We start from the raw sequence: 24,654 nt of genomic DNA, 5'->3' as shown, positions 1-24,654 counted from the left end.
TTTTGAAAGCTTTACTTCATTACAGACTCAAATATAATAATACGGGTAAGATATACACAGATAAAATATACAATGTAATATTACATACTCAAAATATAAAGCCCAAACATGTGCGAATGTTGTAAACATGTTAGTAGCAAGAGCAGATTTTAATGACCTAAACTTTCACACGATTTTACGATTTTTAAGCATGTATAATCGAGCATACTGTCCTAAAATTGTAATTTATCACAAACCATTTGTCCGTCATTTAAACCTTGCAACCTCCCATGAAATTGATTTACAATCCACTGCAACAACACTTCCCAGAAACCACTCAAAACGAAGCATTTTACCCGCAATCTTTTCATCGTTCGAATGTGCAACAAATCGACAAAAGATTAGAACGTAGACACCGTGGAATCTTCCATAGTTTTTATGGCCTTTAAAATAACTGACCACTGTGGTTTGTGGACGATATTGAAAACACCGACAATAAAACATGGCTTTTGTGCCGATTGGCCACGCTGATTTATTGTGGAGACACTTTCCTTTAAGCACTCAGGCCACCCACAGTGATGGTGGGAATCGATTTCTTGCGGATTTTTATGACGCTTTGGTAATAACATGTGCACGAAATCGATAAAGAGAACTATTTACAGCAGTTTAAGTTGTTATAATTGGACATGAAATTGCCAAAGTTGATTTCATTATACAAATACCTTTATCATGCTATTTTTAAATCTGTCACTTTAAAACTGTTGTCAAAGTACAGTTTAAATTTTTGTAGAAATTGAAGGACAGCGGGATATTGATTAAAAATAAAAATAAAAAATTAAACTTCGTTAATAGAGGCAAAAGAAAAATTGAAATCATTCGTTAACTAGGGATTTATTGTTCGTAAAATAGAAGTTTTTGTCTTTATTTTAATGGGGGAGGGGGAGGGAATTTGTTAAATCACGAAAATTGTTAAATAAAGATTCATTAAATCGGGATCCACTCTTTAATGGGACATGTCAAAACTACTTTTTAAATTGGAACAACCGAAAAAAATACTTTGCAGTGTTTTCGAAATTGATAAAATAGTTTAAATCGGAGTTCACTTTTCATAAGGATAAATCCATACGTTTCAAATAGGGACAACCAAAAAGCGTGTGAATTGGTAAAAAGAGAAAGAAAAAAAAAAAGAGTTAAAATAATTCGTTAATTAGGGGTTTATTGTTCGTAAAATGGAAATTATTGTCTTTGTAACAATCGGGGGAAAAAAGAGAAATTTGTTAAATCTCAAAAATTTTTATACAAAGGTTCATTAAATTCTGGACCATTTCTTATAGTTAAAAGCAAAAAATACTTTTCAAATTGGGGCAACCGAAAAANAGAAAGAAAAAAAAAAAGAGTTAAAATAATTCGTTAATTAGGGGTTTATTGTTCGTAAAATGGAAATTATTGTCTTTGTAACAATCGGGGGAAAAAAGAGAAATTTGTTAAATCTCAAAAATTTTTATACAAAGGTTCATTAAATTGGGGTCCATTTCTTATAGTTAAAAGCAAAATATACTTTTCAAATTGGGGCAACCAAAAAAAAAATATAATAATATGAATAATAATACTTTGCAGTGTTTCGAAATAGGTAAAATAGTTTAAGAGTGATAAATAAAAAATATTAAATAAAATAATTCGTTAATTCAGATTTATTATTATTCGGTCGTTAAAAAGGAATTTTTTTTTCAATTTAATTGGAGAAAAATAAAAGTTTGCTAATGTGTGGAGTTAGGCTAAAGAAATGTTTATTAAGCGGGGGTCAGATTTTTATAGGGATATATTAAAATTAGATTTCATACTGATACAACCGAATAAAAGACTTTGTCTTGAAATTTTAAAGTAGTTTAAAAAAAATAAGTTATAAAATAACAAAAGGATGTTTTTTATTAATAAAAAATTGCATAAATTGGGGGGGGGGGCTAAAATGATTTTTTTATTTTCAATTTAAATCCTTTGTTTCGGAATAAAAAGGTACAATGAAACAATTTCTGGGTGACAAATTATTATTGTTCTAGAATAGTTTGTACTTTATGATTTCAAAACTATTCAAATCTGAGTATATTATTTGAACAAGTATATTTTACCATCAGCTGATAACTGTTCTTCAAGCTATTCTACTACTGTATTGAATATCGTTACGAAGCTTTAGAAATTAATGTATTTTACTTCGAAAAAAGATTGTAAATTAAAGCTTACAGCACTTTCTTTCCCTACATTATTATAATTTTTATTCTTCACATTAGAAGGCATCTGCCTTTAAAATATTGTAAGCTGAACTGCTTTCTTCCATTGCATTAATTTAACAATTAATGTGTTAAAATCAGATTAAAAAATACAAAAAACGATACATTTGCTTTTTTTCGCTTTGTATGTTTTATGCGTCTTCATTTGTATACAAATTACAGTGACTAATTGTAAAAACCTTAATCTGAGTTGTAAGTTTAATCCTTATTAACAGTGAATCCGAGCAGTAAATTTTTCTTAGAGTCTGCCAATAGAATTATAGTTTGATTTATTACATACTTAACACAACTTAATAAAACTTACTGATTTATAATGGACAAAATTATGAAATTATCACTATTCATTTAACAATCATTGTACCTACATACCATCCAATATCCGTATATTACCTCATATAATAACATGAGATTATGATATAATTAATAGTCATTTCAAGAAAATCAAAATTTCAATCAAAATTAAAATGGAACATTAATAGCATAATAGAATAAGCTTGATATATGAAAGTTAGATTCATTGAAATAAGAGATAAGTAATTTTGTAAATAGAATTATTACCATAACAAGTATTTATCTTAGAGGGATGTTAAGAAATTAAAAAAATTAATAAATAAAAATAAACTTTAGATTATCTCAAAAATATATCTTAATCTTATGTATATATTAAATCTATCTTGAAACGCAACAAGACAATAACAAGAAAAAAAGATATAGCAGTTTAAGTAATCGCACATACGTTATAATTTTCTTTAACAAAATTGTTTTAACTTTCTCAGCATAAGTAGAATTCAGCATTTTGATGTAAATAGCTTTTTTCTTAAATTTTTCTTAAAAATAATTTAGATAAATTATGATCAAGGCTATAAAGATAGAATATCGATCTTGTTAATACCAGAAATACTGAAATATTAAAAAAAAAAAAAAAATGCCAAATGTAGGCAATTTTTTTCATAAATCGTATTTAGATAACAGAATAGTAGGTACTATTTTAAAATTTTCCTTTACTATCAAATTTGTATTTTACTTCTCCTGAGTTTAAATTTTCTTTACTTTTTTAAACAGAGACAGAGAAAAAAAGTTTAATGAGGATAACTGCTTTGGTATTATAGTTTAGTAAAATTTTCTACTCGGTAAAACAAATGTACGAGAGTTCATACAAGAAAAATAGCCTTTGGGGAATTTCTTTGTTGTACTATAAATAATTTGTTGTTAATTAGAAGAGCCGTCTGCTAAAGCTAACGTATTAGGCTGATTGAAATACTTATATATATATATGAATAATAATACTTTGCAGTGTTNATATATATATATATATATATATATATATATATATATATATATATATATATATATATATATATATATATATATATATATATATATATATATATATATATATATATATATATATATATATATATATATATATATATATATATATATATATATATATATATATATATATATATATATATATATATATATATATATATATATATATATATATATATATATATATATATATATATATATAATATTAAATATTTCTGGAGATATGCCAATTTAGAAGAATTTTTTTTTATTATTACTTATTAACTGCCATTTTATTCTTTTGCTTATGATTTTATCAGTCCGTTTTATACGAAATGACTAGTCCTGTGTTTTTTTCTCTTTTCTCGTTTGAGAATTCAAAATAAAAACTGTCGTTAATCTTAACATTTTTATAGTAGATTTATTAGTTAGTGTCTGTTATATACTAAAAATTCACAGTTTCAAGGTAGAATGTTGAAGTGACATTTTTGTGAAATGTCTATAATATTTAGTATAATATTTTTCTAAGTGTTTACATCTGTAATTATGAATAAAATGAATACATATATTTTTAGTGAAATTATAGTGAAGTTTGCATGAATTTAACTATAGTGGAATAATGTCTTAAGTGCCAAATATTTCGTTACAAGTCAGGTTAATATTTATTCAATAATTTGCTTATTTTGAAATGAATGTAAGAAAATTGCAGTTGGGTAACTAAAATTACAATTGAGTTCTGCAAAAAATAAGTTAGGCAAAATTTTCAATATTTTAACGGGATTGTGAAAAAAAATAAAAACAACTTTTTGTTTAATTAAATTCTTGCAATGTTGATTACCAGATTGCTTGGTATGGTTAACTGTAGAGGTTTTGATGTCTATTCACTATAGTTAGTATATTCAAGTACATTTATTATAGGTTAATACATGTCGCGCCATCTATACACTAAGAAATGAGACATATTTATATTTAAAAAATGAGTTCGTTCTCGGATCCTAAAAATTGAAAACGGATTATAAACAAGCACTTTATTATAAATAGAGACATTGATTTGTTCTACATATAAAGATATTGGTCTAAACATAAATTTATTATCAGTTTTTTCATCTGAACTAAGTTAGGTTTGAAAACAAAAACATTTTAAAAAGAATAACTCTATCGAAGGGCAATAGGTGATTTTATGATTTACATTCTTTATTTTAACAAATATAGAATTATTTTTAACTGTGTATGTTTAAAAAAAATGTGAAATGTTAAAATTTGAAGCCTTAAAATAACATTTAGTTAAATAAAAATTCTTTGTTTGGATGGCCAATATATTCGCTATTTTATTTTTCATTTATGTTATACTAATTTATCATTATCACTTATGTTACACCAATATTTTGACCATTTTATAAGGTTTTTTGATTTTTAAAGTTTATTTTAAAACATTTATTAAAGAAATGCTAAATTTTACACACTGTTAATTCATAACATGTAACGTAACATAAAGGAATACCTTTTAAGTAATCATTACACATTGAAAGAATCAGCGTTATCAATTCTTTAGCACTATCCTGTGAGTATGTTAAGTATTTAATATTTCCTGAAATAACTGAAAAAACAATGAACATCCTGCAATTTAAAAATGCTTTTCGATATCATTTATTATTTGATATGATTATCGTATTCAAATTCGATTATGCTAACTTTATAATTGCCCTAAAGTTTGAAATTGTTTGCAGACAATTATATTTCCACCAAGAAAATGTGTTATTCTACACAAGCTGTTTTAAAATTTTTTCGGCTAAGGAACTCTAAATAAACGACCTTTTTTCAGTGGAACCCTGACTTTATAAATAAAGTTTATTATGGCAATTGTAAACTTTATAACCTACTAAAGACTATTTGTAAAATATTAAACATTATAAAAGGTTATTAGACATTATTAAACATTATAATTAAACAGTATTAGCTATTAGAGGAAAGATTTTTCATCGTTTTATTATGAATAATTTTAAATTAGGTTTTATGTACTACTGCTAAATTTGCAGTCCTTGTGTTAATCTAGTCTAGTTATGAATTTATTTTTGGTGCATATACGTAGGCTGAAAATAAACTAAATAAGCCTAAATAAAACTAAATAATAATAGATTACTTTCAGATGAAAACTTAAAGGAACTGTTATAAACGTTGAAAATGTTGATTAAGGAAATATATTTTTTTATTAAAGAGTTTAATTATTTTATTTTGACTTGAAAACTGTAATAGGAAATACTAACGCAATATTTTATTAATGATTATTTTTTTCATAATTTGTTCATTATAATGTTACTAGAAATATATATATTTTTTTAAAAATGCCATTAAATATTGAATTTTAGGCTGGATTTAAATATAATCAGAGGTTTAAAAAATCATCTCTGGTTTTAAAAAAAGTGCTAACTCACGGAACCCCTTCAACTCTGCTACGGAACCCCATTTGGGAACCACTGTTCTACAGTAACAATAATTCCACTTCCGTTTAAGTATTCTCAAGATGGAGCGATTTGTATGTTCATACAAAATTAAATATTGGAACTTTTTCAGTCATGTAATTTTTTTATAATTTGTTGCGCGAAGTTACAGAAACGTTTCATGAAGTCTCAGAAATGATTCATTTTTATATTTCAAGATTACATCTCCGAAATATTTCTTTCCAATCACTATGTATTATTCTTTTCTTCTTCTTTTTTGTCAGATTGTCAAAGAATAAGAAATGTAATTGCAATGCTTCTAACCATATGGTAGGAATTATAATTGCGTCCATACAATAAGCTTATAATAAATTTTATATTCAACTCTTGCAATAATAGTAAATTTAATGTAAATATTTTGCACTATGGATTTGATAGCGTACACAGTGTCAACTTTCATGCCTTATACCATACATTTGATATGAAAAAACTATATTCGTAAATTTAATTTACATAGCTGCCAACTGTACTGAATTTTTCCGAAGACAACTGGAGTTGGCAAATCTACTGGTTTAATTAAATTTCTCCTGGTTTTTGTACATTTTATAAACTTCCCTAAAATTGAATAAGTTTCCTAGAAAAATCACTATTGAAATAGTATTTTGTACAGATTATTGCTGACTTGCTAGAATATTTAAATAAGTATTGCAATACATAATGAAGTAAACTTCATTTATAGAAATAAGTACAAAACGTTTTTTGTTCTAAAGTGTTCTGTTTATTTTTATTCTGATTAAATTAATTTAAAAAATTAATTAGTTAAAAATATCTTTTAACTATCTTTTATGAATTAAATGCCTATTGATACTCCAAATTATGAGTAAAGATAAGACATAACATTCCAAGAATGTTCTATGTCAGTCATAATTGGAAAATATTACAGTTTTTTTATTTTGATGACTATAAATTCCCTATGTGTAAAATATTTAGTACATTATGCAACAATTATAATGAAGCTTATATTTTTTCATAAAATCTACTGTATCTTTTCCTATCCATGATTGGCTGCCATGAATTTAAAATTAAATTAATACTGTTTTAACAATTTTAAAAACTATACTGTACAAATTTTGATGTATTTTGACCACCATTTTTGGTGCTATAATGGAAGTAAACTAAAATGTCTTTTTCACTGCTGTAGTTTTTCTTAATTGTTAATTTTTTGTTTGTTTGTTTATTGACAACATATTTCATGCGCATTAGAGTAGATTTCATGGCTTCAATGCAAAAACATTTCGTTTGAAAAACAAGCATATTTTTAGAAATATATTCCCGCTAATTCTTACAAACAATTGTTATTTTTTTCAATTTTATGTAATTTTTGCCCCATAATTACAGTTTTCGACTCAAAAATGTATTCAGTTTATCTCAACATCAAAAATGGTGGCAACAACAGACACGATAACAGCGTAGTTAAGCGATTCCCACTATTTTTTTTAATTTCATTTCCATAGAATTTAAATATTTGTACTTTACAGAAATAGAGTTAGTTTATAGTGGAGTAATTTCTCTTTTAGTGTACTATGTTAAGTATGAGAGTTAACTGTTTTTATCGAAATAAATGCAATCCAAAAAGTAACTGTCGCCCTTCGCTTTCATCCAGTTTTGCATATACTTTTGCCGACATCATTATGAAATTAACATTCATGGCTAAGATATAAAAAAGTACTGGTTTAAGTTATTATTTTTTTTATATATGAAATGGTGAACCTCTCGGTGAATAAATTAGACTTAATTACAAACAACGAACTACTTAAAATATAATGGACTTGAGCAACCACCCCAAACTCGTTCGTTCGTTAATAATTAATTCTATTAGAATAATAAGACTTACAGCTGTTTTTTAATTAGCCTTAATACCTAATCGATTTATAATTGCGCGCTATTACATGGAAATGAGTGATTTTTAATGTCATTATAGATCATTCTAGACCTTTTAATATTAGAATTAGCAATTTTTGTTTATAACTTCTTAATGAAATGATGGCTTATTAATGGCGGAAGTTGTAAATTACATTTCGTAGAACGAGGATGTTCTGAATTATTTTGTATTTTATTCAAGATTATAATTTTGGTTTGATGTATTTTAGAAAAAATTTTAAAGTACTGTAAATAAAATAAAAATATTATTAAATATTTCTAAATATATTTTAGAATTATTATTTTTCTTAAATCAATAATTTTAGGGATGCTCTCCTATAGTCATTTTACCATCTTCAGGGTGACACTTTTATAATTTTTTTAACTACACAGGATGGAAATCGATAAATTTAAAGAGAACTATCCTTTAAAGTTGCTGTAATTAAATAAATAAAACTATCTCGTCTCCCTCTTGGGGCAATAAAATGATAAGCCACACTTTTATTATTACTCTGTAATGCATTTCTATACTTTGTAATTCTCATGACTCATATAATCGATGTAAAATAGAAGCAGTTTAAAACTTATTAAATTACTTTTAATGGTCTAAACACTGCTTCATTATTACCTAATAACAACCTAACAAAATGGTTAGTAACTATAGTATTGCCAATAGATAGAGAAATTCCTGAAAAATAAATTTTTTTCATAAGCTATTAAACCGATTTGAAGCTGTAGTAGTTTGAAACCAATTAGTTATAAGAACATTTATATAGAATTTAAAAGCAATATATCGCTTTCGTAGCAACAATTAATTATTGCTAATTAGGTTGTAAGGAAGAGAATTTAAAATCAGGAAACGATCAAAAAGGTAGAAAGAAAAAAAAAAACTTCCAGAAGGCGTCGAAAAATAAGTGCGCAAATATTTATCTCTTTGATTGAAAGATGTGCGCCGAGAATTACTCGCATTTAAAATATAAACACGCAATTTGCTTCTCGCCGCAGAATTTAAACCCCTTCGCTTGTTTGTTATGTTTGGAAAAGGAAGCGATAAAAAACAACCCGATAATCCCGCTTTTTATGCTCGCGCAACTGAAATAAGAGCCGATGAGGGCGATGAAATGTTAGTTTGAAAAGAAGAAAAAAATTTCATCTCTTATCTTTTCGGTGATTTTTCTGCCAACAATCGAATTAGTTTTAAGAGTGTTATTATTATTTATTTGCTATCAAGAAAATCTCATTTATTTTGTAAGATACATGCTTTTGATGTTTGAAAATTCTTAAATTTCCATACCTTAAAATCATTTATTACATTATTATTAATATAAAGATGATGCATAAGACAAAAATATACTAGTATTATTTTCATATGTAATGAGCCTGCAAACAATGGCGGCAATAAGAGTTTCTCAAAGCATGTCAACAATTTTGTTCTTTTTTTCTTCTAACAATTTTCAACGATTTTGTAGTTTATATTTATCTGAATTTTACCTCAAGAAATGTTTAAATGGTAATGGCATTTTCCGTAGTTGTGTCATATATGATCCTTTTTTTTTTCTTATTTAAAACTTAATAATTTTTACATTTTAAGTCATTCCATCAATAATTGTTTTGATTAGAAACGAGATAATGTCATGTTTACTTTAATAAATGTTTAAATAGTGATAGCAAGTTTAATATTAGTGCTGAAATTATACGATGCGTGCTATTTTCTTTTTACATCAATATTTATGTAGTAATTGCATTTTTTTTAGTAGTTTTGTCATGCGGTGTTTTTGTTCAAAACGATATTTTCATTTTAATTTGAAGAAAGGATTAAATACTAATTGAATTTTGAGTGGTTCTGCCATAGAATGTTTTTATATTGAGAACGATATTTTCATTTCTATTTCAAGAAAAAATCAAATACTGACAAAAAATCAAAAATTTTTTAATGCTATCATAAGATGTTTTTATTGAAAACGATATTTTTATTTCAAGAAATAAATAAATACTGATTGCATTTTTAGTGGTTCTGCCATACGATGTTTTTATGGAAAACGATGTTTTCATTTTTATTTCAAGAAATAATTAAATATTGATTGCATTTTTAATACTAGCCAATGGTGTTTTCATTGAAAATGACATTTTCCATTTTATTTCAAGAAATAAATAAATACTGATTGCATTTTTAGTGGTTCTGCCATACGATGTTCTTATAGGAAACGATGTTTTTATAGAAAACGATGTTTTTATAGAAAACGATGTTTTCATTTTTATTTCAAGAAATAATTAAATATCGATTGCATTTTTAATACTAGCAAACGATGTTTTTACTGAAAACGACATTTTCAATTTTATTTCAAGAAATAATTAAATACTGATTGCATTTTTAGCGGTTCCGTCATACGATGTTTTTATTGAAAACGACATTTTCATTTTAAAAAATAATCAAATACTGAATGCATTTTTAATAATGTCATACGATACTTTTATTGAAAATGATTATACTGACCAAAGAAATCCCTTTTATTCCTAGTGGACAGTATAATCCAAATTATAAAATTGTACCCATTTTTATTTTCTATCTTTTTCTTAGAAGGTGGGCTGATTTATTTCCAGAATTTTCGAATTCTTCATGCTTCATTAACTCGAGACATTTTAAAGATACTGAAAAACTATCGTGTATTAATGTCTCGATAAACATCGATAGAACGAAGTTAACTTCAAAATAAAGAAAAAGTTGATTTTTATTACCACAAGAACCAAACATTATTATCAAACTCTAATCGGGGATTTTATCCATAACTCAAACTTAACACGGATTATCGCGTATACGCAAGAGACAAAAATTCTGACAAATCATCTAAAAGCTGTCAAATGCTCAATTTATTGCAAAACTTCACTCACTGATCATTCTAGCATGTCTCCAAAGGAATCCAAGAATAGGAAATTAAACCACAGAAAAAAGCCACACTTATTTGATAATATTCGAAACAAGTGTTGCGTAAAGGGATTCCAGATAGTCTCGCTTCAGTCGTCCCTGTTTTGGCCTGAGTCTCAAAAAAGTAGTCTGGACTATCGATTTTAGAAATCCACCCCCTCTTTTGACCATGCCTATTTGTAGTTATGAAATGAGAAAATCTAGTTCGATGGCTGCTTAATAATGCAAGGGTGGCTGTTACCATAGTTTGCGTTTAAATTTATAACACGAGTCCAGGGTTACAAGTATGGGAATTCGAGAACTTAGTGACGAATGAAAAAATACAAGCTCCTCTTGCGTGGCATCATTTAGTACTCCCCTAATGGTGCTCAGGAATTTTGGAAAATGTTGTTCCAAAAACCGCTTAACTATTACTTATGTTAAATTGGGAGGATTCATTATTGAAGATGATTTATCTTTATGATATTTCTGGTTGGGTAATTTTGAAGTAAACAATTTTCAGAAATGCAAATTGATTAGCCCATAATGTATTTTTAAAGTCATTAATTAAAAATGAAGTTAAAGAAGTACGTATATTGAAGGTCCGAAATTAATAATAAAGAGGGCTCTGTATCGCGTAAACCGTAAACTTTTAATGGAAAATTCTTATTCACCTTCATTGCTACTTTAAAATGAAAAGTTGAAAGAAAAGTAAGTTAAATACTGGTAAACTTAAAGCAAACCATGAAGTTTCAAATGCTGAAATATAATTATTTTAAAAGTGTCAAAATGCAAATACTATTAATGTAGGATTAATTCGCCACTGCCTAATCCTTATTAATCCGGCCATAATTTGTTTGCATTTTGATATTTTTCAAGTTTAAAATTTTACTTTTTTAAAACTCGAGCATTTATTAAATATTTTTGATATTAATTTAAAAATATTTATTGCTTGTTATCATATTTTTTTTAAAAAATTGTAATAACTGTCAAAAATTGATTTTAATATATTTTACTATTTAAAACTTACTATCCAAAACTCAATTTAAATGAACCTGATTAAAAGTTTTATATTCGATTCATTTAACTGCAAACATCATAGTGAGTTTAAATCTGTAGTTAATGTAATGGATTTTTGTATTTCATTTTATTGTTTATGGAAAAAAATTCCTTAAATTTTCTGTTTTTATATTGCTTCTATTTTGTATAGCTCTAAAAGGTTGCATAAAATATAGATCATTTCCTGTTCAACTTTTTCCTTTTCTATGTATTATTTACTATTCAAAAACTCAATTTAAATAAACCTGATTAAAAGTTTTATATTCAATTCAGTTAGCTGCAAACATCATAGTGAGTTTAAATTTGTAGTTAATTAATGTATTTTTGTATTATTTTATTGGTTATAAAAAAAATCCCTATAATTTACTGTTTTTGGAATACTTCTATTTTGTATAGCACTAAAACTTTCTATAAAATATGGATAATTTTTTAAACTTCTAAACACTGCTAAATTTATTTTTCTTTCTTGTTGGCAGTGATGCACTTATGTGCTTTACCCAAATACAGACAATAAGATTTTTAACTCATGCGTTAAATTTTTATTTTACTTTAGAATGAATAAAAAACGTACTTAAAAATTTTTTTTTTTAGTATATGTAAATTAAGACGAGATTCTACTAAAATAAATGTAAAACGGAAGGATAGAAAAAAGTCGCCATAAGGGAAATGTAATGTGCATTGTCAGATAAAAACGTTCTTCCCTATGACTCGATTTGCGTCGCTGATTTATCAATGAGGCTTTTCTTTTATTCGAAAAATCCTCTTCTTTTTTGCTTCTTTCCATTCCTTGAGTTGAAATGAAAGAGGTTTGTTGGCTTTACAAGACTGATTGATTGAGACAGCTCGTAACGCCAATCTCTAGTGACACCTCCCAGCAACAGTTTATTTTATTAAACTTTTTCAACGTGACATGGGTTCTTGATATTTTAGAAATTAGTTCATTTCAATTTCGGTTCTTTAAGTCACAGAAAGCAGGAAAAGGGAGGTTGCACTGCATTTGTCACATTTCCTAAAGATGTAAAGTTAATGTTTCTGTTTTTTATTTATTTATTTATGTCGAAGAGGGAAAAGTTAAATTTTTTTTTTTTTTAAAAAGGCGTTAAAAATAAATGTAATGCAGCGATATACTGATTTTAAGATGCTTAAATATATTCTTTGGAAAAGCGTTTGGAACAAATCAACTCTTTTAGCAATGGAAAAGTTTACTTCAAAAATTCAAAATTATTTGTCATTAAAACTATTTTCCAAAATGACACTATAGGTTAGTTTTAATAGTTTTCTATTTATTAATAGTTTTCTATTTATTATTATTTTTCTATTATTAAAATATTTAACACAATCCGTTAAATATTTTGTAATATTTTAAAAATAATTCCCACCGCAAAAATTGAACGATTAGACTCTTCAAAGGTATTGTAAGGTATTAAAATACCTTGCTTAGAGATCCTTAATTAACAAGCCATTAGAAAACCCAGTGCATAAAATTATGGTTATAAACTAATATTGCGAATAGTTTTAAGAATATATTGTGTTTAAATAAATACTTTAGCAAATGAATCCTTATCAAATATAATGTTTATTTTTCAAATCAAGCTGAATATTTCATTGTAAATAAATTTTTTAAATAGTTTAACGAAAAATATTAATTTTATTCCAATTCTTCAACAAATAAAACATTGCAAAGGTAACAAGCTTGTTGCATTAAATAATTTATTATTATCTTTTTTACTAGATTTTTTTTACTAGAAAAACCTGGTCCTTAAATAAATATTAATCAAATGAACCAAATGAACTAATCAATTTAATGAATTAATCAAATGAACTTTTATCATAGACAAGGAATAAAATTAATTATGAATTCTTTGTTATTTTTGTAATTATTCGTTATGTATGCATTCGTTATGTAAATGAAATACATAACGAATTTATATTGCGACTAGTTTCAAGAAAATATTGCTCATAAATCAATTCTTGAACAAATAAATTTTTGTTAAATATCATGCATAAAATATGCTAAAATAACTGTCGACAGTCAGTCCCTCCAACTACGGTATAGAACGTCTTTTACCTTTTTGGTTCTGAAACCGTTTACAACTAGTATGGTTAAAAATCATGAACACAAAAATGTACGTTTTTTTTTTACCCATTTACAACTAGCAAGGTTTCATAACGTTAAAAAACAGATTTAACTGGACATTGGTGATAGTTTACCACCTTCATGGTGCTGATATCTATGATATCTAATAGTCCAACGTCACGAATTAGAGAGTGCAGGACACTGAAACTCATCACGTGTTGAAATGAGTGGGGGGAAATATTTTGATGTCAACGATGGGACTCGAACCCCAGATCTGTCGCTCATGAGATTTACAGTTTAGCTCATTCGGCTATAATATGTACCAATCTGCAAGAAACAAAGTGGCTTCAGTAGGTGGGTCTGGTTGTTGCGATAAAATTCTGGTTGTTTTACCGTATTAGGTGAAAGCAGTTAACAGACTGTTTTTCTCGCAGTTAACAGTTTACATATCATCTTATTTATGGTTATTAGACTTTTGTTTGAAAATAACAACCATTAAATAATTAAAATAGCAATCATAAAATGTTATTTAAACATTTTTTCTGAGAACTTTCTAACAATATACAATATCGCTTAGAATTTTCGATAAATAAGCCTTTAGAGAATAAACAATTAATGCATAAAAAGAATGTTTCAAAACAAATCTTTCATAACGAGGGATTAACGAATGTTATTTTTTCAGAAATCGTTTTATAAGTGGATCACTATTTAAATGAGTGATCGCTTATCCAGGTCGTAATCGGGATGACATTTTATTGTTTTGAAAAGATGACAGCCGCCCAGAGATAAAGATCTTCGGAGAAATATTGCTACATTCGGAACAATCAGTTGAGTTTTTCTGCTTCTATGTTTTCTTTTAATCCGTCTTCTTAAATCGGTTTGCTTCAAAAAACATTTCAAACAACCACAAGATAAAAGCTAATGCGATGTAATTTGAAAGACAAGAAATCGAATCGCATAACATCGTGCCATTTTTCAAAAGTAGAAAATTAGAATGTTCGAATCTAGATAATGAAGTTTAAAAGCCTCCGAGAACAATTTTGTTCCTTCCAGAACATTCAAGCAGAACGACGAACACGCGTTGAGGACTCCAAACGAAATCCTGAATGAAATAGATAAAAACGAATGAAAAATGTATTAATACCCTAGTCGTGTTCTGCGCTTCTGTTTATAATTTTGGAAAAAAAATGACACCAATGGGTTTATTTATTGCCACCATCTCCGGTATGTATTTTTTTTTATAAGGCTTGTTTGCTTGGTCTTCCAACTGCATCGTCTTTTACAAGACAAAGGCTGATCGGGATTGGTTGTTGGTGGTGTGAAAGGCTTTTGATTGGATGGCTGTATAACAAGTGACCCCTGTTAATGACCGGCTATGTTCATTAATTATATTCGGTCACGCTGTGTATCACAATACCATGGACTTAGGCTTTGTAGTGGATGGAGCTATTGCTTTGTAGTTTGTTAGTTGATGAAAGCGTGTTAGGAATGCTACCTTCGATTTTGGAGGATTCTGATGCCTTTTTATGATACCTTTCAGTCCCCTAATGAGGGAACATGTAGTGCTGGATACACTGAAAAACAATTAATGAAAGGATTGTGGATATGTTTTACCACCCACCCATGAAGAGGAAAAAAAAACATTTTTTTTTCCCTCGCCTTCGAAGAAAATGTAAGTTGCACCAAAAAAAAATACATTTAGCTTTAGAAAGGAAAACAGAAGGAATAATAGAACTATTGAGGTAGTTCTTATTGGGAGAATGGTGGGTTGCTACTTTTCTAGAATAATAAGACCAAGCATTTGGGAAGGGAAAAAAATTGAATAAAAAGGATTGATTCGTATTTGAACCATTAATGCAATTGAATAATGTTATTTTTTTCCAACCTAACATAGCAACGCAACAAACTTTTCACATCTCGAATGTATGAGTTTTATGTACAAACGAGCAATTTTGCCAATTCAACCTGAATAAACTTACGAAAAAAGTGTTCTAGATCCATTCTATTATGCTTAAAATGAAGTTCTATATACTAGATTTTTTTAAGTTAAAGAATTGAAAAGCTTTATGCAAATTGAATCATTGATAAATAATTTATGCACAGATTTTTAAAAAAATGATTGCTCTTAATTACATTCCAGGTAGAGTATTAAATCCAGCTAGTCCCGATTATGTATAAAACTAAACAGAAATGTTTAAAAATACAAATATCCAATATCATCAACTACGAGTTGCAGATATCTATTTCGTGAATTTGCCCTCATCAATTAATGGTGAACAATATCGAGTTACGCAAACAGCAATATTAATACTTGCTTCAAAACAGTAAAAATCCAATCGCAGGCTTCTACTTCATAGAGTACTACCATTTATACAAAAAAATTGTTGCATCACTGTAAATTACAGGCATTTATTTCATGAGGTGAACACAACAACGTTGAAAAATATCTACTCCAAATTACACTAAAATAATAAAAAGTGCTATTCTAGTGGCTCCATATATTAACAAAACACACAGTCACAGCAATGTGAATTGTGTTCATCGTGCATAGCTGCCAATTCTACAGGATTTTCCAGTAAACTACTGGATTTTACCAGTTTCTCCTGGTCTACTGGTTTAATAAAAATTCTGTTAGTTTTTGTACATTTTAGAAAATTCACTAAAATTAAGTAAGTTTCCTAAAAAAATCCCTATTGAAATAAATTTTTTTTACAGATTATTGCTTGTTTGCTAGAATATTTAAATAAGTAGTAGTATTAATACATAATGAAGCGAACCCCATTTATAGAAATCAATTCAAAACTTTTTTTGTTCTAAAATTTTCCGTTTATTTTTATTCAGAACTCTCTTTTTAAATGAGTTTAAAAACAAACTTTAACTATCTTTGATGAATTAAATGCCTTATTAGTATTCGAAACATATATAACATTCCAAGTGTTTTTGATGTCAATAATAACTGGAAAATATTGCAGTTTTTCGATTTTGATGACTATAAAAATCCCTAAGATTTCCCTTACGTAAAATATTTAGTACATTATGCAAAAATGATCATGAAATTTATATTATTTCGTAATATCTTTCCTATCCGTGTTGGCAGCTATGATAGCTATGACGTCAGTAAGCGCATTAAAATATCACGTATGGTGTAAAGAGAGCTTAAAATAATATTCCCTGTCAGTTATCATGTTGTAACTAATAACAATGTAATAACTTCTTAATTTTCATCCCCGCAAAATTGGAAAATTGAGACGGCGTCAAAAACCTACTTTGGGTTGGCGAAACATGCTTCGGATATCTAAACGCAGCCACACCTCCAGAAATAAAAAGAAAATTCGATTAAACAATTTTCACCTCCGATTACAAGTTACCTTTCCCTTGAATAATATCACCCCAATTTAGGAACACGATTACAAGAGGGGGGAGATGAGCAAGAAAAGAATGATAGGAGGGGGGAGGGAATTTACAAGATAAAACTCTGACCGAAACATGTCTGCTAACTACAGCACCTTATTAAGTTACAAGTCGACTTTATCTTGTGTTCCAAGACAAGTTGGATTACACGTAAGAACGAATTAAGAATAAGAGAGAAAAAAAAGGAATGATTTATTTTGGGCGTAAATAAAAAAATAAATAAAACGATCAAAGAGGAATTCTATTCCGAAATTTCGAACGATTCGTGCTTGATGTTGCGGATGGAAAAAGAAAAGTGTAATTTATTGCCAATAGCCCGAATATTCTTTCCAGGATTGAAAGAGGTGAAAAAAAATTTAAAAGAAAAAAATAGGTGTTGATGATTTAGGAGTTCATCCATGAATCAAAAATGAATTCTTGTGTCACGATTATGACGCTTATTACTTGAAGCGTTAATTAGAAATCGACTCATGTTTCTCACAAAGTTTTCATTTTAGTTTGCTTGTTAAGAACAAGAGAGAGAAAAAAAATCACAAATTATCTTAAATAACCTTGATATTAAGACTGTTACTAAATATTTATTAAAAAATCAGCAACTTTTTTTTTTTTTTTTTGAAGCTTTTATTTATAAAACACTTAACAAGTTAGCATTTGCTTAAACAATCATTATTTTGAATTTTCTAATTCATGATTTTGGATTCTAACATGATTAAGTAAATTAGAAATTGACTCGTGGTTCTCAAAGTTTTTTATTTCATTTTTGTTTGTTTAGTACAAGAAGAAAAATCAAAAATTATAGTTTAAAGTTAAGGGCACTTTAAGACGGTTATTAAATATTTATTTGAAATCAGCCATGTTTTTTTAAATTTTCAATTTTAAAACACCTGACAAGTTTGCTACAGCATTTGCTTAAGCAATTATTCTTTTTAAATAAGAAAAAACATAATTTTTGAAGGAAAAAAACATTTAATTTCTCCGCGTAAATAAAGGAAGTTATTTTTAAATCTTTCAATATTTTTTTTAAAAAAAAGAGAAATATTAATAAGATATTTAGAAATTCTATCTGTTTTTCATTTCTAAGATAATATACAAACAAAATATATAACATTTGATAAAATAATTTACGAATTAATTATTGAATGGGAAACTAGACAATTTTGTATTAATACATTAAAATCAAATACAAATTATCAATAACAAAGATTTTTGATTAAAAATCTCATTCATGCTTGAACTATTTATAATAAAACTAATTCCTTAATTAGTAATAATAATTATTAATTAAAATAATTCCTAAAGCTTTTTACTGATTTCTTTTTATTACTAAGTTTTTGCTACAATTTTTATTCACTTACACTTTTAGTATTTGGATAAGAAGTTAATATTTTTTTAAAGTACCAAAAATAAAATATTTGTAGATTTCGTCTACGATCTTAAAAATTAAGACAATTTATATCTTCGTTACCATATATAATATATATAAAAAAAAAAAGATTCATTGCTTCTAAAATTAAAATTTAGAATCTCATAGAATTATTTTGAAGAATAATAAAACTATTGGTAAAAAATTACCAATAGTTTTATTATACTTTAATTTTGCACTTATTTTCCTTTAAAGAAGATTTAGATGGCAGAAAGAAGATTTATTTGCCATTTCTTTATTATAACATTTTTAAAGCTTAATTCATAATTTTCGGTCAACAGAAAGGGCTTAACATTTCAAAAATGGTTTTAATTGAAATTTATCTTTCCTACCTCGACTATAATGCGCATGCGTACTTGACTTTTTTAGCTATGCACTTTATGCTTGCTTAACTCTTGAATTTTCAAACATAAAAACTGAATCGTTACTTGGAAGTTGGTTAAAAGTGAACATACAACTTAATATGTGTATGGTGTCTCATTCATGTTAACACCCCAATACGAAACACCTTTATTTCGCTTTTGATTGGCTTTGGATTTTCTCACCTCATTTATTTGATGGTGCTATTAGTGGCTACAAATCTGACGAGTCACGAATTGGCGACAGATGCTTATCAAAATATTCTAAGCATAACTGATGGGTAGTTAGCATCTTCGTACCGGTCTGCACCTTAATGTGGTATTCTTTTCTTTGATGTTCTTCCCTTCTTTAGACGCTTGAAAAAAAGGCACCTGCTTTTTTTTCCCTTTTTTTTTTCCTTTTTTTTTCTCTAAATATATCCAAGTAGTTATTAGCGCCATACTTCATAGAGGAAGCAATAAATCTGCAAATCACCCTGACGAAAAGATCAGAAGTCAGGAACTAAAGAATAAAAAAGTGTGTGTGTCGCAAATAATATGCAAACGCACGCAATTGGCTTTGAATAAAAAAAAACTAGTTGACCATGTGAGACTTTCAAAAGAATCGGTTTTTTTCAGTTAATAGAAATATCACTCAACACTTATTGATGTAGCGATGGGTAAAGTAATACATTACTTAAGTTGAAAAGATTGAATTAGTTGAAAAAATTGAATTAAATGAACGTTAGAGATACCAAGAACAATATACCCTTTTAAAATTGATGGGCTATTTTATAAATACATATTCTCAGACAGAACAGCATTTAATTGGCCTTTGTAATTAAAAACGATTCTAGATTCATTAGCTTTAAGTAAAGTAAGGCTTGTTAAAATTTGCTTTTTTATTTAAAATAAGGAACTGAAAATATGCCATTTATTGAAAATAAGCAGTTCTTTACTCTTAACTGTGATACTTTCAATGCAGCATTTTATCTTTTAATTAATTTTATTGATCAAAGGGAATTTTTGTGCATTTTAAAGAAATTTAGTGATTTACGTAAACATTGTTTATCTTTCTTTTCCCCTCCCTTGTTAGCGAAAACAAATAAAATATAACTTTAGATACTAGAGTAATATTTGAACCTTGTCTAAGTTAATTATTTTCACTCCAAAATGCAAATTTTCCAATATATATATATTAAAAACACATTGACAGCATGAAAATCATTAACATTCCGCTCCAAATACTTAATGTTTACAACTATTAAAAAAGTAAAACACGGTAAAAAAAAAAAAATTTATTTCAATAATGTTTTGAGATTGGCTAGCGATTTTTTTTTAATTTGAAAGGAAAAAGAATGGGTCCACGCAAATCTAGTGTAAACCAAGAAATCTCAAATGCTGAAAAATGTTTTCAAATATTAAAATGCAAATAAATTATGAGGAACATTTCAACATTTGAAACTTCATTATTTGCTCTAACTCAAACCCGAATTAGCTTTTTTTTTAATCTTTTTTTTAATTTAATTTAAATTTTTTTTAAACATTTCAAGTTCTAAATTACTTATGCAGGTGAAAGAGAATTGGCAATGAAGGTTTTATCCCGCTATAGAGCATTCTCTTAAAACTTCAAATTATAGTAAAATAACCGGCAACAATCTGTCCATTCAATTAACCGTAAAGTTCACGGTGAAGAACATTTTTTTACTTTTATGGTTTTAAAACCGTTTACAAATAGGAAGGTTATGAAACCATGAATACGAAACTAAACGGTTTTTTAATCATTTGGGAGCTAGCATGGTTTCAAAACCGTAAAAAAGAAATTTAAACTGGACATAGGAGCTAGGCTTTTCTTCAGATAATGGGCACTGGAGAGAGCAGGGCACAAATTGGGAAGTGCAAGACACTAGAAACAAAGAAATAGAGGAAATATTGTGGTACAACTTAGAGACCTGTCGATCACGAGACTGATAGATTAGCCCTCTCATTTGTAACATTTACGCAGTTGCAAGAAACTAAGTCTCTTTATTAGATGGGCTTGGTTCGTGCGATGAAATTCTGGTTGTTTAACCGTATTAGGTAAAAGCAGTTAATAAACTGTTTTTTCTCACAATTAACAGTTCGATTACCATCTTATTTACGGTAATTTGACAGTTTTGTTTGAATTTGGTAAAATGACAAATAAATTGTTACGTGACCATTTTTTTCCGTGAAATTTCTAACATTGTAGCAAACTAATGATTAATAAATTTTAGTTAAGGTACCAATAAGCTGTATTACCAGGTTATGAAATAAATACTGATGATATCGAAGCATATGGGCATATTTTGCACACAAAAAAAAAATATAAAGCATTTTCCTTCAAATTTTTGTTGGGGGTGAAAAAAGTTATCGGGGGTCGTAGACACTCCCCCTAGTACCAACCAATCTCTCCTTTCCCTAACATTCTTTTTTTTTATTTTTCAGCTTCTGATGACAGGCCAGCACCCCAGCGTCCACTATCCAGCCTCAAACAGCATGCCACCCGACACACTAGTAAGTCAGGCCCATCCCGGCTCTAGCGTCTGTTCCCTACCGTATGACGGTCGGCTTCTAGGCACGGCCTACCCGAGGCTTTCTGAATTGTACGCCGCAGGCGCGGCTGGATACCCAGACCATGTCGCCGCTGCTACCTACATGAGCGGCCACCACCCTGCCATGCTCTATTCGACCACCTTGGTAAGTCACCCCTCTTTATCGATCTATCGGGGGTGGTTCGTATGAAACCATATCAATTATTTGTCTGTCACTTATGTTTAGAATGTTTTTACTTTCAATCGCGATATATCTATTAAATTTTTTTTTATTTATTTTTTATGTTAGTCATTTATAGTTAGAATGCTTTTACTTTCAATTATGATGTATCTATTAAAATATTTATTTATTTTTTTTTATGTTAGTCATTTATGTTTAGAATGTTTTTATTTTCAAATGCGATAAATCTATTAAATAATTTATTTTACTTACTTTTTTATTTCTCGAACTTATGTATTGAAGGACTTATTGTGACTAATCTTTTAGAGAATTTTTTAATAGAGATAACAATTTTCATTAGAGAAAACAATATGTTAAAACAATATGATGTTAAAACAATAAAAAGCCACTTTTTGCTGTTTGAATTTCGACTTTAATTTTAATATAAACCCAATATTTAAATTACGTTATTTATTTTACATTTGTTTCATGTTATATATATATTTCTATTAATTGTTAAGATAATGCTATACCGCGGGAAAAACCCTCCTTGGCTAATTCTTTTTCGTCCCCATTGTTGTTCTAAAATGTAAAGTTCAGATGAACTATTATTAGTTAATTAATATTAATTATTTTTTTAATCGATAAATAAAATAATAAAATGTTTCCTCATTTTTAAAAATGCATTAAAACAAGAAAGTTGACAGAAACATTCATTAAAATAGGCGTTTTCAACTGTTATTTTTAGAGCTTAATAATACGTCAATTAAATTTGTATCGATTATGTCCATCCATTATCGATTATGCCAATTGATGCAAGAAAATTGATTTGGGACGGTTATAATAAATTCATTTACTACTGATGAATACTTTTCATTTGACTTTTGTGCTCTAAGTTCAATACTCAATAATTTTTCGATTTCATTTTAAAATTGTATCAATTATTCATCTAGTTTTCAAGTTATTCTAAAATTTTTCCAAAGCACGGATTTTTATAGAGAATAACAACAGGAATAAATATTAATCTATAATATTGACAGTAAAATTTATATTAATATTCATACTGTTTAATTTTTCTTTAGTTAATATTTATTTATATTAATTCAGTTTTAATATATGTTAAGTGTTTTCTAACTGGAATCTTAGTTCTTAAAAAATAACATAATATTAGGGTTAGCTTATGCGTAAATTTTGAAAACACTATAAATTATGTCAGAAAGTAAAAGTATATGACATTTTAACAAACTGTTTATTCGTAAATGTATTCATTTTTGATTTAAAAAAATAACAAAAAAAAAGAAAACATTAATTTTCTTAGCGTAAGAAAAATAAGTTAGTTTTAAATCTTGCAATATTATTTAGACAAAAAAAGAATATTAATTAGATATTTAGAAATTCTGCTCTCTTTTTTATTCCTAAGATAATTTACAAACAAAGTGTATGACATTTGATAAAATAATTTACGGATTATTTATTAAATGGGAAACTAGACAGTTTTGTACTAATAAATTAAAATCAACTATTAATTATCAATAACGAAGATTTTTGATTTCAAATCTCATTCATGCTTGAACTACTAATAATGAAACTCAACTCCTTAATTAGTAATAATTATAATAATTCCTGAAGCTGTTTACTAATTTCTTTTCATTACTAAGTTTTTGCTATAATTTTTATTCACTTACACTTGTAGTATTCGGTTAAACAATTTATACTTTTTTAAAGTACTAAAAATAAAATATTTCTAAATTTCGGCTCGGATCTTAAAAATTATGGCAATTTATATGTTAGTTACCATATGTTAAAAATAAATTGAAGAATAATAAATTAAAAGTATATGACATTTTAACAAACATTTTATTCGTAACTGTATTAATTTTTAGCATTTAAGTGGATTCAGTTCTAGATTATTGCATCAATATATCCTTCCCTTCATCGTCAAAATTTGTGTTTAGATCATTTGGTAAATGTTATTTCATTTCGGTATGGCTTTGTCTTAATCATACACTTTTAGAAAAATGAGTACAAATTTGAACCATAATATGGGTACCTTGAAATTACACAGCAAAATTTACTGCCACCCTATTAAGTTGCACAATTAAACCATATTTCCATACATTGAAACCAGGGTTGGGGTTTTTGACGTCCTAAACTGGTTTTGGACAGGACACGTGGGTTTTACTGTCTTAAACTGGGTAAAACTGTCCTAAACTGGGTAAAACTGTCCTAAACTGGATTAAACTGTCTTAAAGTGTCCAAAACCTTGAACTTTGGAAAAAGGTAAAAATTCTATAGGTGTAACCATTGTACACATAATAATTACATGTATCAATAAATNCAAGTTTAAGAAGAACAATAATATGATTTATTTTAGCAACTAATTCATTTGAATGATATGATGGTTCAATTTAACACCTTATTAATCTGAACAATAAAATAGTTCAATTTAGCACCTTATTAATTTAGACGATAAAATGGTTCAAATTTGTAACGCATTCACTTGAATTATAATGTGGTCCAATTTAGCACTTTATTCATTTGGACCATAAGCACCTTTACTAATTTGAACAATAAAATGGTTAAATTTAGCAACTTATTTATTTATTTGAACAATAAGATGGTTTAATTTAGCAACTTATTCATTTAAGCGATAAGATAGTTCAATACCCTTCAAAATATAAATCATCCGAATTAAAAAAAATCATCTCCTTTTGTATAGCATTTTTCAGCTAAAGTTACAACTAATATGCAGAGTAATTTAACTCGTTAAAATAAACA

The 24,654-nt window shown here is 27.3% G+C and overlaps 1 protein-coding gene across 2 annotated transcripts in view; it reads left to right on the top strand.

Annotated features, from left to right (window-relative positions):
* LOC107456088 (iroquois-class homeodomain protein IRX-6) overlaps nt 1-24,654 on the top strand; it is a 54,286-nt gene that overhangs the window by 10,010 nt on the left and 19,622 nt on the right. For both annotated transcript variants that reach the window (XM_071183006.1, XM_016073862.3), the window contains exon 2: nt 21,610-21,861. In XM_071183006.1, coding sequence (XP_071039107.1) covers nt 21,616-21,861 — 246 coding nt within the window. In that variant the 5' untranslated portion in view covers nt 21,610-21,615. The remainder of the gene's footprint in view (nt 1-21,609; nt 21,862-24,654) is intronic.

The sequence above is a fragment of the Parasteatoda tepidariorum genome, chromosome 7 (assembly GCF_043381705.1).
Source record: "Parasteatoda tepidariorum isolate YZ-2023 chromosome 7, CAS_Ptep_4.0, whole genome shotgun sequence".
NCBI classification, from domain to species: Eukaryota; Metazoa; Arthropoda; class Arachnida; order Araneae; family Theridiidae; genus Parasteatoda; species Parasteatoda tepidariorum.
This window is presented reverse-complemented; position numbering and strand designations above follow the sequence as displayed.